At 44.7% G+C, this 19204-nt stretch overlaps 1 protein-coding gene across 1 annotated transcript in view; it reads left to right on the top strand.

The window, feature by feature from the left end:
• The first annotated feature begins 14744 nt into the window (after nt 1-14744).
• The window catches only part of LOC119020929 (constitutive coactivator of PPAR-gamma-like protein 1), a 31482-nt gene continuing 27022 nt past the window's right edge, over nt 14745-19204 (top strand). The window contains 3 exon segments of the mRNA XM_037100730.1: nt 14745-14858; nt 14860-15052; nt 18383-18549. Of these exon segments, the coding sequence (XP_036956625.1) occupies nt 14745-14858; nt 14860-15052; nt 18383-18549 (474 nt within the window).

Below are 19204 nucleotides of genomic sequence, written 5' to 3'. Positions count from 1 at the left end.
ACGAGAGAGAACGAGAGAGAACTGAACGAGAGAGAAACTGAACGAGAGAGAACGAGAGAGAACTGAACGACGAGAGAACTGAACGAGAGAGAACGAGAGAGAACTGAACGAGAGAGAACTGAACGAGAGAGAACGAGAGAGAACGGAACGAGGAGAGAAACTGAACGAGAGAGAACGAGAGAGAACTGAACGAGAGAGAAGTGAACGAGAGTGAACGAGAGAGAACTGAACGAGAGAGAACGAGAGAGAACTGAACGAGAGAGAACTGAACGAGAGAGAACGAGAGAGAACTGAACGAGAGAGAACTGAACGATTGACAACGAGAGAGAACTGAACGAGAGAGAACGAGAGAGAACTGAACGAGAGAGAACTGAACGAGAGAGAACGAGAGAGAACTGAACGAGAGAGAACTAAAAGATGAGAACGAGAGAGAACTGAACGAGAGAGAACTAAAAGATGAGAACGAGAGAGAACTGAACGAGAGAGAACTGAACGAGAGAGAACTGAACGAGAGTGAACTAAAAGATGAGAACGAGGAGAGAACTGAACGAGAGAGAACTAAAAGATAGAACGAGAGAGAACTGAACGATATAGAAATAATAGATGAGAACGAGATAGAACTGAACGAGAGATAACTAACAGATGAGAACGAGAGAGAACTGAACGAGAGAGAACTAAAAGATGAGAACGAGAGAGAACTGAACGAGAGAGAACTAAAAGATGAGAACGAGAGAGAACTGAACGAGAGAGAACTAAAAGATGAGAACGAGAGAGAACTAAAAGATGAGAACGAGAGAGAAATGAACGAGAGAGAACTAAAAGATGAGAACGAGAGAGAACTGAACGAGAGAGAACTAAAAGATGAGAACGAGAGAGAACTGAAGGAGAGAGAACTAAAAGATGAGAACGAGAGAGAACTGAACGAGAGAGAACTAAAAGATGAGAACGAGAGAGAGCTGAACGAGAGAGAACTAAAAGATGGGAACGAGAGAGAGCTGAACGAGAGAGAACTAAAAGATGAGAACGAGAGAGAACTGAACGAGAGAGAACTAAAAGATGAGAACTGAACGAGAGAGAACTGAACGAGAGAGAACTAAAAGATGAGAACTGAACGAGAGAGAACTGAACGAGAGAGAACTAAAAGATGAGAACTGAACGAGAGAGAACTGAACGAGAGAGAACTAAAAGATGAGAACTGAACGAGAGAGAACGAGAGAGAACTGAACGAGAGAGAACTGAACGAGAGAGAACGTTAGTGAACTGAACGTCAGAGAACTGAACGAGAGAGAACTGAACGAGAGAGAACTGAACGAGAGAGAACTGAACGAGAGAGAACGAGAGAGAACTGAACGTGAGAACGAGAGAGAACTGAACGAGAGAGAACTAAAATATAATAACGAGAGAGAACTGAACGAGAGAGACATAAAAGAGGAGACAGAGAGAAAACAGAACGAGAGAGAACTGAACGAGAAGACTGAGAACTGAACGAGAGAGAACTGAACGAGAGAGAACTAAGATGAGAACTGAACGAGAGAGAACTGAACGAGAGAGAACTAAAAGATGAGAACTGAACGAGAGAGAACTGAACGAGAGAGAACTAAAAGATGAGAACTGAACGAGAGAGAACTGAACGAGAGAGAACGAGAGAGAACTGAACGAGAGAGAACTGAACGAGAGAGAACGAGAGAGAACTGAACGAGAGAGAACTGAACGAGAGAGAACTGAACGAGAGAGAACGAGAGAGAACTGAACGAGAGAGAACTGAACGAGAGAGAACGAGAGAGAACTGAACGAGAGAGAACTGAACGAGAGAGAACGAGAGAGAACAGAACGAGAGAGAACTGAACGAGAGAGAACTGAACGAGAGAGAACGAGAGAGAACTGAACGAGAGAGAACTGAACGAGAGAGAACGAGAGAGAACTGAACGAGAGAGAACTGAACGAGAGAGAACTAGAGAGAACTGAACGAGAGACTGACGAGAGAGATGAGAGAACTGAACGAGAGAGAACGAGAGAGAACTGAACGAGAGAGAACTGAACGAGAGAGAACGAGAGAGAACTGAACGAGAGAGAACTGAACGAGAGAGAACGAGAGAGAACTGAACGAGAGAGAACTGAACGAGAGAGAACTGAACGAGAGAGAACGAGAGAGAACTGAACGAGAGAGAACGAGAGAGAACTGAACGAGAGAGAACGAGAGAGAACTGAACGAGAGAGAACTGAACGAGAGAGAACGAGAGAGAACTGAACGAGAGAGAACTGAACGAGAGAGAACTGAACGAGAGAGAACGAGAGAGAACTGAACGAGAGAGAACGAGAGAGAACTGAACGAGAGAGAACTGAACGAGAGAGAACGAGAGAGAACGAGAGAGAACTAAAAGATGAGAACGAGAGAGAACTGAACGAGAGAGAACTAAAAGATGAGAACGAGAGAGAACTGAACGAGAGAGAACTGAACGAGAGAGAACGAGAGAGAACTGAACGAGAGAGAACTGAACGAGAGAGAACGAGAGCGACGTGAACGAGAGAGAACTGAACGAGAGAGAACGAGAGAGAACTGAACGAGAGAGAACTGAACGAGAGAGAACGAGAGAGAACTGAACGAGAGAGAACTGAACGAGAGAGAACGAGAGAGAACTGAACGAGAGAGAACTGAACGAGAGAGAACGAGAGAGAACTGAACGAGAGAGAACTGAACGAGAGAGAACGAGAGAGAACTGAACGAGAGAGAACTGAACGAGAGAGAACTGAACGAGAGAGAACTGAACGAGAGAGAACGAGAGAGAACTGAACGAGAGAGAACTGAACGAGAGAGAACGAGAGAGAACTGAACGAGAGAGAACTGAACGAGAGAGAACGAGAGAGAACTGAACGAGAGAGAACTGAACGAGAGAGAACGAGAGAGAACTGAACGAGAGAGAACTGAACGAGAGAGAACGAGAGAGAACTGAACGAGAGAGAACTGAACGAGAGAGAACTGAACGAGAGAGAACTGAACGAGAGAGAACGAGAGTGTAGTGAACGAGAGAGAACTGAACGAGAGAGAACGAGAGAGAACTGAACGAGAGAGAACTGAACGAGAGAGAACTGTACGAGAGAGAACGAGAGAGAACTGAACGAGAGAGAACTGAACGAGAGAGAACGAGAGAGAACTGAACGAGAGAGAACTAAAAGATGAGAACGAGAGAGAACTGAACGAGAGAGAACTAAAAGATGAGAACGAGAGAGAACTGAACGAGAGAGAACTAAAAGATGAGAACGAGAGAGAACTGAACGAGAGAGAACTAAAAGATGAGAACGAGAGAGAACTGAACGAGAGAGAACTAAAAGATGAGAACGAGAGAGAACTGAACGAGAGAGAACTAAAAGATGAGAACGAGAGAGAACTGAACGAGAGAGAACTGAACGAGAGAGAACGAGAGAGAACTGAACGAGAGAGAACTGAACGAGAGAGAACGAGAGAGAACTGAACGAGAGAGAACTGAACGAGAGAGAACGAGAGAGAACTGAACGAGAGAGAACTGAACGAGAGAGAACGAGAGAGAACTGAACGAGAGAGAAGAGAACGAGAGAGAACTGAACGAGAGAGAACTGAACGAGAGAGAACGAGAGAGAACTGAACGAGAGAGAACTGAACGAGAGAGAACGAGAGAGAACTGAACGAGAGAGAACTGAACGAGAGAGAACGAGAGAGAACTGAACGAGAGAGAACTGAACGAGAGAGAACGAGAGAGAACTGAACGAGAGAGAACTGAACGAGAGAGAACGAGAGAGAACTGAACGAGAGAGAACTGAACGAGAGAGAACGAGAGAGAACTGAACGAGAGAGAACTAAAAGATGAGAACGAGAGAGAACTGAACGAGAGAGAACTAAAAGATGAGAACGAGAGAGAACTGAACGAGAGAGAACTAAAAGATGAGAACGAGAGAGAACTGAACGAGAGAGAACTAAAAGATGAGAACGAGAGAGAACTGAACGAGAGAGAACTAAAAGATGAGAACTGAACGAGAGAGAACTGAACGAGAGAGAACTAAAAGATGAGAACTGAACGAGAGAGAACTGAACGAGAGAGAACTAAAAGATGAGAACGAGAGAGAACTGAACGAGAGAGAACTAAAAGATGAGAACGAGAGAGAACTGAACGAGAGAGAACTAAAAGATGAGAACGAGAGAGAACTGAACGAGAGAGAACTAAAAGATGAGAACGAGAGAGAACTGAACGAGAGAGAACTAAAAGATGAGAACGAGAGAGAACTGAACGAGAGAGAACTGAACGAGAGAGAACGAGAGAGAACTGAACGAGAGAGAACTGAACGAGAGAGAACGAGAGAGAACTGAACGAGAGAGAACTGAACGAGAGAGAACGAGAGAGAACTGAACGAGAGAGAACTGAACGAGAGAGAACGAGAGAGAACTGAACGAGAGAGAACTGAACGAGAGAGAACGAGAGAGAACTGAACGAGAGAGAAGAGAACGAGAGAGAACTGAACGAGAGAGAACGAGAGAGAACTGAACGAGAGAGAACTGAACGAGAGAGAACGAGAGAGAACTGAACGAGAGAGAACTGAACGAGAGAGAACGAGAGAGAACTGAACTAGAGAGAACTGAACGAGAGAGAACGAGAGAGAACTGAACGAGAGAGAACTGAACGAGAGAGAACGAGAGAGAACTGAACGAGAGAGAACTGAACGAGAGAGAACGAGAGAGAACTGAACGAGAGAGAACTGAACGAGAGAGAACGAGAGAGATCTGAACGAGAGAGAAGAGAACGAGAGAGAACTGAACGAGAGAGAACTGAACGAGAGAGAACTGAACGAGAGAGAACTGAACGAGAGAGAACGAGAGAGAACTGAACGAGAGAGAACTGAAAGATGAGAACTGAACGAGAGAGAACTAAAAGATGAGAACTGAACGAGAGAGAACTGAACGAGAGAGAACTAAAAGATGAGAACTGAACGAGAGAGAACTGAACGAGAGAGAACTAAAAGATGAGAACTGAACGAGAGAGAACTGAACGAGAGAGAACTAAAAGATGAGAACTGAACGAGAGAGAACTGAACGAGAGAGAACTAAAAGATGAGAACTGAACGAGAGAGAACTAAAAGATGAGAACTGAACGAGAGAGAACTGAACGAGAGAGAACTAAAAGATGAGAACTGAACGAGAGAGAACTGAACGAGAGAGAACTAAAAGATGAGAACTGAACGAGAGAGAACTGAACGAGAGAGAACGAGAGAGAACTGAACGAGAGAGAACTGAACGAGAGAGAACTGAACGAGAGAGAACGAGAGAGAACTGAACGAGAGAGAACTGAACGAGAGAGAACGAGAGAGAACTGAACGAGAGAGAACTGAACGACAGAGAACGAGAGAGAACGAGAGAGAACTGAACGAGAGAGAACTGAACGAGAGAGAACTGAACGAGAGAGAACGAGAGAGAACTGAACGAGAGAGAACTGAACGAGAGAGAACGAGAGAGAACTGAACGAGAGAGAACTGAACGAGAGAGAACGAGAGAGAACTGAACGAGAGAGAACGAGAGAGAACTGAACGAGAGAGAACTGAACGAGAGAGAACGAGAGAGAACTGAACGAGAGAGAACGAGAGAGAACTGAACGAGAGAGAACTGAACGAGAGAGAACGAGAGAGAACTGAACGAGAGAGAACGAGAGAGAACTGAACGAGAGAGAACTGAACGAGAGAGAACTGAACGAGAGAGAACGAGAGAGAACGAGAGAGAACTGAACGAGAGAGAACTGAACGAGAGAGAACGAGAGAGAACTGAACGAGAGAGAACTGAACGAGAGAGAACGAGAGTGAACTGAACGAGAGAGAACTGAACGAGAGAGAACGAGAGAGAACTGAACGAGAGAGAACTGAACGAGAGAGAACGAGAGAGAACTGAACGAGAGAGAACGAGAGAGAACTGAACGAGAGAGAACTGAACGAGAGAGAACGAGAGAGAACTGAACGAGAGAGAACTGAACGAGAGAGAACGAGAGAGAACTGAACGAGAGAGAACTGAACGAGAGAGAACGAGAGAGAACGAGAGAGAACTAAAAGATGAGAACGAGAGAGAACTGAACGAGAGAGAACTAAAAGATGAGAACGAGAGAGAACTGAACGAGAGAGAACTAAAAGATGAGAACGAGAGAGAACTGAACTAGAGAGAACTAAAAGATGAGAACGAGAGAGAACTGAACAAGAGAGAACTAAAAGATGAGAACGAGAGAGAACTGAACGAGAGAGAACTAAAAGATGAGAACGAGAGAGAACTGAACGAGAGAGAATTAAAAGATGAGAACGAGAGAGAACTGAACGAGAGAGAACTAAAAGATGAGAACGAGAGAGAACTGAACGAGAGAGAACTAAAAGATGAGAACGAGAGAGAACTGAACGAGAGAGAACTAAAAGATGAGAACGAGAGAGAACTGAACGAGAGAGAACTAAAAGATGAGAACGAGAGAGAACTGAACGAGAGAGAACTAAAAGATGAGAACGAGAGAGAACTGAACGAGAGAGAACTAAAAGATGAGAACGAGAGAGAACTGAACGAGAGAGAACTGAACGAGAGAGAACGAGAGAGAACTGAACGAGAGAGAACTGAACGAGAGAGAACGAGAGAGAACTGAACGAGAGAGAACTGAACGAGAGAGAACGAGAGAGAACGAGAGAGAACTGAACGAGAGAGAACGAGAGAGAACTGAACGAGAGAGAACTGAACGAGAGAGAACTGAACGAGAGAGAATGAGAGAGAACTGAACGAGAGAGAACTGAACGAGAGAGAACGAGAGAGAACTGAACGAGAGAGAACTGAACGAGAGAGAACGAGAGAGAACTGAACGAGAGAGAACGAGAGAGAACTGAACGAGAGAGAACGAGAGAGAACTGAACGAGAGAGAACTGAACGAGAGAGAACTGAACGAGAGAGAACGAGAGAGAACGAGAGAGAACTGAACGAGAGAGAACTGAACGAGAGAGAACGAGAGAGAACTGAACGAGAGAGAACTGAACGAGAGAGAACGAGAGAGAACTGAACGAGAGAGAACTGAACGAGAGAGAACGAGAGAGAACTGAACGAGAGAGAACTGAACGAGAGAGAACGAGAGAGAACTGAACGAGAGAGAACTGAACGAGAGAGAACGAGAGAGAACTGAACGAGAGAGAACGAGAGAGAACTGAACGAGAGAGAACTGAACGAGAGAGAACGAGAGAGAACTGAACGAGAGAGAACTGAACGAGAGAGAACGAGAGAGAACTGAACGAGAGAGAACTGAACGAGAGAGAACGAGAGAGAACGAGAGAGAACTAAAAGATGAGAACGAGAGAGAACTGAACGAGAGAGAACTAAAAGATGAGAACGAGAGAGAACTGAACTAGAGAGAACTAAAAGATGAGAACGAGAGAGAACTGAACGAGAGAGAACTAAAAGATGAGAACGAGAGAGAACTGAACGAGAGAGAACGAGAGAGAACGAGAGAGAACTGAACGAGAGAGAACGAGAGAGAACTGAACGAGAGAGAACTGAACGAGAGAGAACTGAACGAGAGAGAACGAGAGAGAACTGAACGAGAGAGAACGAGAGAGAACTGAACGAGAGAGAACTGAACGAGAGAGAACGAGAGAGAACTGAACGAGAGAGAACGAGAGAGAACTGAACGAGAGAGAACTGAACGAGAGAGAACTGAACGAGAGAGAACGAGAGAGAACTGAACGAGAGAGAACTGAACGAGAGAGAACGAGAGAGAACTGAACGAGAGAGAACGAGAGAGAATTGAACGAGAGAGAACTGAACGAGAGAGAACGAGAGAGAACTGAACGAGAGAGAACGAGAGAGAACTGAACGAGAGAGAACTGAACGAGAGTGAACGAGAGAGAACTGAACGAGAGAGAACTGAACGAGAGAGAACGAGAGAGAACTGAACGAGAGAGAACTGAACGAGAGAGAACGAGAGAGAACTGAAAGAGAGAGAACTGAACGAGAGAGAACGAGAGAGAACTGAACGAGAGAGAACTGAACGAGAGAGAACTGAACGAGAGAGAACGAGAGAGAACTGAACGAGAGAGAACTGAACGAGAGAGAACTGAACGAGAGAGAACGAGAGAGAACTGAACGAGAGAGAACGAGAGAGAACTGAACGAGAGAACTGAACGAGAGAGAACGAGAGAGAACTGAACGAGAGAGAAATGAACGAGAGAGAACGAGAGAGAACTGAACGAGAGAGAACTGAACGAGAGAGAACGAGAGAGAACTGAACGAGAGAGAACTGAACGAGAGAGAACGAGAGAGAACTGAACGAGAGAGAACGAGAGAGAACTGAACGAGAGAGAACTGAACGAGAGAGAACGAGAGAGAACTGAACGAGAGAGAACTGAACGAGAGAGAACGAGAGAGAACTGAACGAGAGAGAACTGAACGAGAGAGAACGAGAGAGAACTGAACGAGAGAGAACTGAACGAGAGAGAACGAGAGAGAACTGAACGAGAGAGAACTGAACGAGAGAGAACTGAACGAGAGAGAACTGAACGAGAGAGAACGAGAGAGAACTGAACGAGAGAGAACGAGAGAGAACTGAACGAGAGAGAACTGAACGAGAGAGAACGAGAGAGAACTGAACGAGAGAGAACTGAACGAGAGAGAACGAGAGAGAACTGAACGAGAGAGAACTGAACGAGAGAGAACGAGAGAGAACTGAACGAGAGAGAACTGAACGAGAGAGAACGAGAGAGAACTGAACGAGAGAGAACTAAAAGATGAGAACGAGAGAGAACTGAACGAGAGAGAACTGAACGAGAGAGAACTGAACGAGAGAGAACGAGAGAGAACTGAACGAGAGAGAACTGAACGAGAGAGAACGAGAGAGAACTGAACGAGAGAGAACTGAACGAGAGAGAACGAGAGAGAACTGAACGAGAGAGAACGAGAGAGAACTGAACGAGAGAGAACTGAACGAGAGAGAACGAGAGAGAACTGAACGAGAGAGAACGAGAGAGAACTGAACGAGAGAGAACTGAACGAGAGAGAACTGAACGAGAGAGAACGAGAGAGAACTGAACGAGAGAGAACTGAACGAGAGAGAACTGAACGAGAGAGAACTGAACGAGAGAGAACGAGAGAGAACGAGAGAGAACTGAACGAGAGAGAACTGAACGAGAGAGAACGAGAGAGAACTGAACGAGAGAGAACTGAACGAGAGAGAACGAGAGAGAACTGAACGAGAGAGAACTGAACGAGAGAGAACGAGAGAGAACTGAACGAGAGAGAACTGAACGAGAGAGAACGAGAGAGAACTGAACGAGAGAGAACGAGAGAGAACTGAACGAGAGAGAACTGAACGAGAGAGAACGAGAGAGAACTGAACGAGAGAGAACTGAACGAGAGAGAACGAGAGAGAACTGAACGAGAGAGAACTGAACGAGAGAGAACTGAACGAGAGAGAACGAGAGAGAACGAGAGAGAACTAAAAGATGAGAACGAGAGAGAACTGAACGAGAGAGAACTAAAAGATGAGAACGAGAGAGAACTGAACGAGAGAGAACTAAAAGATGAGAACGAGAGAGAACTGAACTAGAGAGAACTAAAAGATGAGAACGAGAGAGAACTGAACGAGAGAGAACTAAAAGATGAGAACGAGAGAGAACTGAACGAGAGAGAACTAAAAGATGAGAACGAGAGAGAACTGAACGAGAGAGAATTAAAAGATGAGAACGAGAGAGAACTGAACGAGAGAGAACTAAAAGATGAGAACGAGAGAGAACTGAACGAGAGAGAACTAAAAGATGAGAACGAGAGAGAACTGAACGAGAGAGAACTAAAAGATGAGAACGAGAGAGAACTGAACGAGAGAGAACTAAAAGATGAGAACGAGAGAGAACTGAACGAGAGAGAACTAAAAGATGAGAACGAGAGAGAACTGAACGAGAGAGAACTAAAAGATGAGAACGAGAGAGAACTGAACGAGAGAGAACTGAACGAGAGAGAACGAGAGAGAACTGAACGAGAGAGAACTGAACGAGAGAGAACGAGAGAGAACGAGAGAGAACTGAACGAGAGAGAACGAGAGAGAACTGAACGAGAGAGAACTGAACGAGAGAGAACTGAACGAGAGAGAACGAGAGAGAACTGAACGAGAGAGAACTGAACGAGAGAGAACTGAACGAGAGAGAACGAGAGAGAACTGAACGAGAGAGAACTGAACGAGAGAGAACGAGAGAGAACTGAACGAGAGAGAACGAGAGAGAACTGAACGAGAGAGAACTGAACGAGAGAGAACGAGAGAGAACTGAACGAGAGAGAACGAGAGAGAACTGAACGAGAGAGAACTGAACGAGAGAGAACTGAACGAAAGAGAACGAGAGAGAACGAGAGAGAACTGAACGAGAGAGAACTGAACGAGAGAGAACGAGAGAGAACTGAACGAGAGAGAACTGAACGAGAGAGAACGAGAGAGAACTGAACGAGAGAGAACTGAACGAGAGAGAACGAGAGAGAACTGAACGAGAGAGAACTGAACGAGAGAGAACGAGAGAGAACTGAACGAGAGAGAACTGAACGAGAGAGAACGAGAGAGAACTGAACGAGAGAGAACGAGAGAGAACTGAACGAGAGAGAACTGAACGAGAGAGAACGAGAGAGAACTGAACGAGAGAGAACTGAACGAGAGAGAACGAGAGAGAACTGAACGAGAGAGAACGAGAGAGAACGAGAGAGAACTAAAAGATGAGAACGAGAGAGAACTGAACGAGAGAGAACTAAAAGATGAGAACGAGAGAGAACTGAACGAGAGAGAACTAAAAGATGAGAACGAGAGAGAACTGAACGAGAGAGAACTAAAAGATGAGAACGAGAGAGAACTGAACTAGAGAGAACTAAAAGATGAGAACGAGAGAGAACTGAACGAGAGAGAACTAAAAGATGAGAACGAGAGAGAACTGAACGAGAGAGAATTAAAAGATGAGAACGAGAGAGAACTGAACGAGAGAGAACTAAAAGATGAGAACGAGAGAGAACTGAACGAGAGAGAACTAAAAGATGAGAACGAGAGAGAACTGAACGAGAGAGAACTAAAAGATGAGAACGAGAGAGAACTGAACGAGAGAGAACTAAAAGATGAGAACGAGAGAGAACTGAACGAGAGAGAACTAAAAGATGAGAACGAGAGAGAACTGAACGAGAGAGAACTAAAAGATGAGAACGAGAGAGAACTGAACGAGAGAGAACTGAACGAGAGAGAACGAGAGAGAACTGAACGAGAGAGAACTGAACGAGAGAGAACGAGAGAGAACTGAACGAGAGAGAACTGAACGAGAGAGAACGAGAGAGAACGAGAGAGAACTGAACGAGAGAGAACGAGAGAGAACTGAACGAGAGAGAACTGAACGAGAGAGAACTGAACGAGAGAGAACGAGAGAGAACTGAACGAGAGAGAACTGAACGAGAGAGAACGAGAGAGAACTGAACGAGAGAGAACGAGAGAGAATTGAACGAGAGAGAACTGAACGAGAGAGAACGAGAGAGAACTGAACGAGAGAGAACGAGAGAGAACTGAACGAGAGAGAACTGAACGAGAGTGAACGAGAGAGAACTGAACGAGAGAGAACTGAACGAGAGAGAACTGAACGAGAGAGAACGAGAGAGAACTGAACGAGAGAGAACTGAACGAGAGAGAACGAGAGAGAACTGAACGAGAGAGAACTGAACGAGAGAGAACGAGAGAGAACTGAACGAGAGAGAACTGAACGAGAGAGAACGAGAGAGAACTGAACGAGAGAGAACTGAACGAGAGAGAACTGAACGAGAGAGAACTGAACGAGAGAGAACGAGAGAGAACTGAACGAGAGAACTGAACGAGAGAGAACGAGAGAGAACTGAACGAGAGAGAAATGAACGAGAGAGAACGAGAGAGAACTGAACGAGAGAGAACTGAACGAGAGAGAACTGAACGAGAGAGAACGAGAGAGAACTGAACGAGAGAGAACTGAACGAGAGAGAACGAGAGAGAACTGAACGAGAGAGAACGAGAGAGAACTGAACGAGAGAGAACTGAACGAGAGAGAACGAGAGAGAACTGAACGAGAGAGAACTGAACGAGAGAGAACGAGAGAGAACTGAACGAGAGAGAACTGAACGAGAGAGGACTGAACGAGAGAGAACTGAACGAGAGAGAACGAGAGAGAACTGAACGAGAGAGAACTGAACGAGAGAGAACGAGAGAGAACTGAACGAGAGAGAACTGAACGAGAGAGAACGAGAGAGAAGTGAACGAGAGAGAAGTGAACGAGAGAGAACTGAACGAGAGAGAACGAGAGAGAACTGAACGAGAGAGAACTGAACGAGAGAGAACTGAACGAGAGAGAACGAGAGAGAACGAGAGAGAACGAGAGAGAACTAAAAGATGAGAACGAGAGAGAACTGAACGAGAGAGAACTAAAAGATGAGAACGAGAGAGAACTGAACGAGAGAGAACTAAAAGATGAGAACGAGAGAGAACTGAACGAGAGAGAACTAAAAGATGAGAACGAGAGAGAACTGAACGAGAGAGAACTAAAAGATGAGAACGAGAGAGAACTGAACGAGAGAGAACTGAACGAGAGAGAACGAGAGAGAACGAGAGAGAACTGAACGAGAGAGAACGAGAGAGAACTGAACGAGAGAGAACTGAACGAGAGAGAACGAGAGAGAACTGAACGAGAGAGAACTGAACGAGAGAGAACGAGAGAGAACGAGAGAGAACTGAACGAGAGAGAACGAGAGAGAACTGAACGAGAGAGAACTGAACGAGAGAGAACGAGAGAGAACGAGAGAGAACTGAACGAGAGAGAACTGAACGAGAGAGAACGAGAGAGAACTGAACGAGAGAGAACGAGAGAGAACTGAACGAGAGAGAACGAGAGAGAACTGAACGAGAGAGAACTGAACGAGAGAGAACTGAACGAGAGAGAACGAGAGAGAACTGAACGAGAGAGAACTGAACGAGAGAGAACGAGAGAGAACTGAACGAGAGACAACTGAACGAGAGACAACTGAACGAGAGAGAACGAGAGAGAACTGAACGAGAGAGAACTGAACGAGAGAGAACGAGAGAGAACTGAACGAGAGAGAACTGAACGAGAGAGAACGAGAGAGAACTGAACGAGAGAGAACTGAACGAGAGAGAACTGAACGAGAGAGAACGAGAGAGAACTGAACGAGAGAGAACTGAACGAGAGAGAACGAGAGAGAACTGAACGAGAGAGAACTGAACGAGAGAGAACGAGAGAGAACTGAACGAGAGAGAACTGAACGAGAGAGAACGAGAGAGAACTGAACGAGAGAGAACTGAACGAGAGTGAACGAGAGAGAACTGAACGAGAGAGAACTGAACGAGAGAGAACGAGAGAGAACTGAACGAGAGAGAACTGAACGAGAGAGAACTGAACGAGAGAGAACGAGAGAGAACTGAACGAGAGAGAACTGAACGAGAGAGAACGAGAGAGAACTGAACGAGAGAGAACTGAACGAGAGAGAACGAGAGAGAACTGAACGAGAGAGAACTGAACGAGAGAGAACGAGAGAGAACTGAACGAGAGAGAACTGAACGAGAGAGAACGAGAGAGAACTGAACGATGAGAACGAGAGAGAACTGAACGATGAGAACGAGAGAGAACTGAACGATGAGAACGAGTCACATAAATCAACTTTTTTCTTGTACAGGTTTTCATTCATTTTTTATTTTTTTTTAAACAAAATTAGGTATTTCCCTGGTGTTGTCTGTAATCAGGCCACTGCTTTTCAGATACTGAGTGGTGTCTTTGCGCGTGGTAGCGGTGCTTTGCCTGTGCTGTGGCCGCAAATAGTTCCAGATATAAATTGGTCTAGTAAATCCCTTTGTGTTAATTTGCATTTATATGTGTACTCGATATGAATGTATAGGTCACGAGAAATAATTACAAAAAATCTTGAGTTATTTGATTCACTTTTGCAACGACATGCTAGCTGGACACTCCGGATTACAGCGACTACGCTAAGCTAAAGCTAACCGCGGCGTTTCTAGATTAGGACAATGGCTGGGTCGGCTAAAAAACGCTTTGGCTCACTCATCCAACTCTAGGGACTGCGGGGAGTGACTCAATTTCACCTAGGGGTGGCGTACTCCTTTAAAACGGCTTGCCATGGGGGGGTGGCATTGGAGACCCATCCAAGATGGCGGCCGCGCTGACACGTCAGCTCCAATAAGCAGCGTCAGTCTATGAGGCGTCTACGTATATTATGTCTATGTGCGCAACTGCTCTGCAGCCAACTTGCTCCCGCGATAGCTTAAGGTCATGTGACACCGGATGCCGAGTAGAAACCTGTTATTTGAATTACATTAAGCAAACGCGGAAGTACGAAGCAGTAAACTCTCTTGCTTTCCTCGTAGTCCTCTGGATGTGCCTGTGCGTCGTGTCTTCACGTGTTCCAGTCTGACTCCCTCAGACTCCGACAGATTCACAACCTCAGACATGGTTCCGTGTATCGACACATGGCAGCTCTCAGCCATGAACCAAAAAAATTTTACTAAAAACTGACGATGCCTGAAGAGAAACCTTGGCTAGTTTCTTTCGAAATTATTCCAACTCCTGCATTATCCACAGCTAGCAACCTGTTGTCAGTCCCTGTCAGGGGGAGAGGCGTTCTGCAACCTCCTTCGGTTTGATTTCATCCAGTACTTCGCTCTTTTTAAAAGTCACTTTTGAGTTTCCGAATCTGCCGAAAGACGCTAACCATGGGTGTCCAAGGTTTCCACGAATATATTGAAAAGCACTGCCCCAGCGCTGTGGTGTCGGTGGAACTCCAGAAGCTTGCCCGGGGTAGTATGGTTGGAGGTGGCCGGCCGAGACCCCCCCCCGAGTCCGTTAAGATTGCTGGTGGACGCGGAGAACTGTCTTCACCGGCTCTACGGAGGCTTCTACACCGACTGGGTCAGCAGGGGCCAGTGAAATCACATGCTGGGCTACCTGGCCGCCCTATCTGAGGCCTGCTTCAAAGGCAACATTGAGCTCCTGGTTTGCTTCAGTGGCGCCCTGGAGAAAGGCCTGTTACACCCGCAAACGTAATAACTGCCCACAAACGTAATAAACCACAAACGTAATACAAATCTGCAGCTTTGAATGTAATAATCCCGCAAATGTAATAAATTTCCCACAAACGTAAAAAAATTTGCCTACTGCAAACGTAATACTGAATTTCCTGCAAATGTAATAACTATTACATTTGCAGGAAATTATTACATATGTGGGAAAGTGAAAATCTGTAAATGTAATAACTTCCCACAAATGTAATATGAGACAAAATAATGATCTTTGTGGTTGTTGTTGTTTATTTGTTTACTTATAAACCTGCCAATAGTGACTGAATGTTGACAAGCAACCTGCAGGTCAGGTGGGGCAGGTCAGAAAGTGACAGAGCAGTGTTCTAAGTTATTAATAACACACACACACACACACACACACACACACACACAGGTCATGCTCATAATTTTAAGAGCTATGGCTACAAGCCTATGCTGGTGGCTTATGAGAGCCGATGTTTGAACCATTTAAGCTAGAAGATCCGTGGTTTGCGTCCCGGTTAGGACGCCTGGGATCTTTCTGTGTGGAGTTTGTATGTTCTCCCTGTGCAGCGTAGGTTTTCACCGGGTACTCCGGCTTCCTCCCACAGTCCAAAAACATACTGAGGTTAATTGATTATTCTAAATTGTCCGTAGGTGTGAATGAGAGTGTGCCTGGTTGTTTGTCTCTATGTGTAGCCCTGTGATAGACTGGCGACCTGTCCAGGGTGTCCCCTGCCTTCGCCCTAAGTCAGCTGGGATACGCTCCAGCCCCCCCGCGACCCTGCAGAGGATTAAGCGGCGTACATATAATGTACAGATAATGGATGGATGGATGGATATCAAAAGCCAAAAACTTGAATAGATAGTCCATTCTTTGAAGTACGCCTAATGAAAACATTTGTCAAGATTTAAGACTGGTCCATGTTCTTTTTGATAGTAACATGGACCAAGACTGTCTGAACACTGACAATTAAAGTCTTGCAAATAAATAATGACTGTAACTTAAATTAATCTACCATTGTGAATGCAGGAAAGTGAGAATTGCCATGTAGGCTACCGTAAGTAACAGAAAAATTCCCAATGTTACATTATGTTACATTATTTTAAATAAACGGCCTTTCAATTAAGTGTGATGTAATTGTTGATGATTTGTTGCTGCAAATAAATGAATGAATGGGTATGCACCACCACTCTGCCAATCAGAACAAAGAAGACGCACTGACAGGCTACAACTTTGGCAGAACTTTTCACCCCTTTCCCGGTAAGTCAGCATGATGTATTTTGTATCGATGAATTCATTGAAATCTCAAGATATATGATGGTTTCGCAGTAGTTTTAAAGCTCAGTCCGCTATATTGTCAAAAGTGTCCCTCTTGTATTTTTTTCCTCTTATGTAGCATGATACTCCAACATAATTAGCTGCACCACATGCCAGCTTAAATAAAGGTCTATAGTCACTTCGCGGTAAAACAGCAACAACTTTTCACTCCTTACCCGGTCAGCAAGCATGATGTATTTGGTGTCAATGGATTCGTTGAAATCTCAAGATTCATATAATACCGCTGGTTTTGCGCTACCTTAAAAATTGAGTCCGCTAGATTGTCAAACGTGTCGATGTAGCATTTTTTTCATGCAAAGTTACGTGTTTAATGCGTATTATATTGCAACTTGCCCAATTGCACACTAGATATAAAGTGCTATTTTAATTGCACAATTCTCAATACATTTTACAATAATTAAATACCAACAATGGTAATTTTATAATACAGAGAGAACTAGAACAGAAATATAAAGTGCTTGTTGAATTGCACATTGCTCTACTGCCTAAGAATAAAAGATGATAGAATTGCAGACTTATTACATACTACAATAATTCATTATTATAAGTTATAATTTGTGAGTACCCAACTATGTGGACATGTAAAAATTAAACATTATAATATACAATAGATAATAACACACAACAAATCAGCAGCAGTGGACAAGTTAAAAATGATCACAATTAGTGGCAACAGGTTTGATTTTCCAAAGTTTAAGATGCTTGGAAAATGAAGCAATAGTGGGTAGATCAGGCACTTGGTGTGGAGTTCCAAGAATTTGCCGCTCGATAGGAAAAAGTTGCTTGACCAAAAGTACTTCTCCTTAAAAGAACAGTGCAATCACCCCTAGAGCCTGCTCACTTTCCTGCATTCACAATGGTAGATTAATTTAAGTTACAGTCATTATTTATTTGCAAGTCTTTAATTGTCAGTGTTCAGACAGTCTTGGTCCATGTTACTATCAAAAAGAACATGGACCAGTCTTAAATCTTGACAAATGTTTTCATTAGGCGTACTTCAAAGAATGGACTATCTATTCAAGTTTTTGGCTTTTGATATCCATCCATCCATCCATTATCTGTACATTATATGTACGCCGCTTAATCCTCTGCAGGGTCGCGGGGGGGCTGGAGCCTATCCCAGCTGACTTAGGGCGAAGGCAGGGGACACCCTGGACAGGTCGCCAGTCTATCACAGGGCTACACATAGAGACAAACAACCAGGCACACTCTCATTCACACCTACGGACAATTTAGAATAATCAATTAACCTCAGTATGTTTTTGGACTGTGGGAGGAAGCCGGAGTACCCGGTGAAAACCTACGCTGCACAGGGAGAACATGCAAACTCCACACAGTAAGATCCCAGGCGTCCTAACCGGGACGCAAACCGCGGATCTTCTAGCTGTGAGGCAGCAGTGCTAACCACTGGGCCACTGTGCAGCCCCGGCCTTTGATATGCAGACATTAAATGGTTCAAACATTGGCTCTCATAAGCCACCAGCATAGGCTTGTAGCCATAGCCCTTAAATTTATGAGCATGACCTGTGTGTGTGTGTGTGTGTGTGTGCGTGTGTGTGTGTGTGTGTGTGTGTGTGTTATTAATAACTTAGAACACTGCTCTGTCACTTTCTGACCTGCCCCACCTGACCTGCGGGTTGCTTGTCAACATTCAGTCACTATTGGCAGGTTTATAAGTAAACAAATAAACAACAACAACCACAAAGATCATTATTTTGTCTCATATTACATTTGTGGGAAGTTATTACATTTACAGATTTTCACTTTCCCACATATGTAATAATTTCCTGCAAATGTAATAGTTATTACATTTGCAGGAAATTCAGTATTACGTTTGCAGTAGGCAAATTTTGTTACGTTTGTGGGAAATTTATTACATTTGCGGGATTATTACATTCAAAGCTGCAGATTTGTATTACGTTTGTGGTTTATTACGTTTGTGGGCAGTTATTACATTTGCCGGTGTAACAAGGCCGTCTTCACGAGTGGGTCGAGCGACAGGTGAACGAGAAGCAGACAGCCCAGCAGAGCATAAGCCACGTCCAGAACAAGGGTACCCCTCCGCCCAAAGTCTGGTTCCTTCCTCCCGTGTGCATGGTCCATTGCATCCGACTGGCGCTCCACAGGTTTCGCATCGGGGTGAGTGAAAACTCGGCCTGGCAGTGCCAGTTGATCACAGCCGCTCTGGACCTACCGCTGGCACACACCAGCATCCTCTTTGGTTAGCCTGTTAGCTGCCCACATATTATCATCACCCATGGTAAGGCTGCCAGGCCAAGTTTATTAGTGTGCCTCTACAAGCATTAGTAGTGCAGTCAATGGCCTGCTTGTTAATTAGCATTCTGATTACACATGTCACCTCAGACTGTTAATGCCTGTGATCAACGAGAGAAGCCTATGATAACAGGCCAGATATTTGCTAATAGCATATTCAACCCACCCGCATGCTGAAACAGTCCAGCTGCAGTCCTGTTCTGCATGAAACATTGTAGAGCTGTTCACACATCTAAGCTGGTCTGTTAGTATCTGACATCAGATACCAATCAGACATATTGGTATTGGGGATGATACTGATTAGAAAAACTTGAAACATTCAAAAAAAAGGGGAAAAAAATCTGATAAACAATAATAAACTAAGATCATCTGGAGCACCCATCATCAGTGTCAACACAGGACAGGCAGACATTTAAAGTGCCTTTCAGCAAGTTTCATCAATAAAAATGTGAATGATTGGTATACTGGGAATCTCCTGCGTATACATTTATTTCACACCCCCTGGCCAATGTATTCCCCA

Source organism: Acanthopagrus latus, chromosome 6 (assembly GCF_904848185.1).
Source record: "Acanthopagrus latus isolate v.2019 chromosome 6, fAcaLat1.1, whole genome shotgun sequence".
NCBI classification, from domain to species: domain Eukaryota; kingdom Metazoa; phylum Chordata; class Actinopteri; order Spariformes; family Sparidae; genus Acanthopagrus; species Acanthopagrus latus.
Note: the sequence above shows the minus strand (reverse complement) of the source record. Positions and strands in the feature narration are given on the sequence as shown.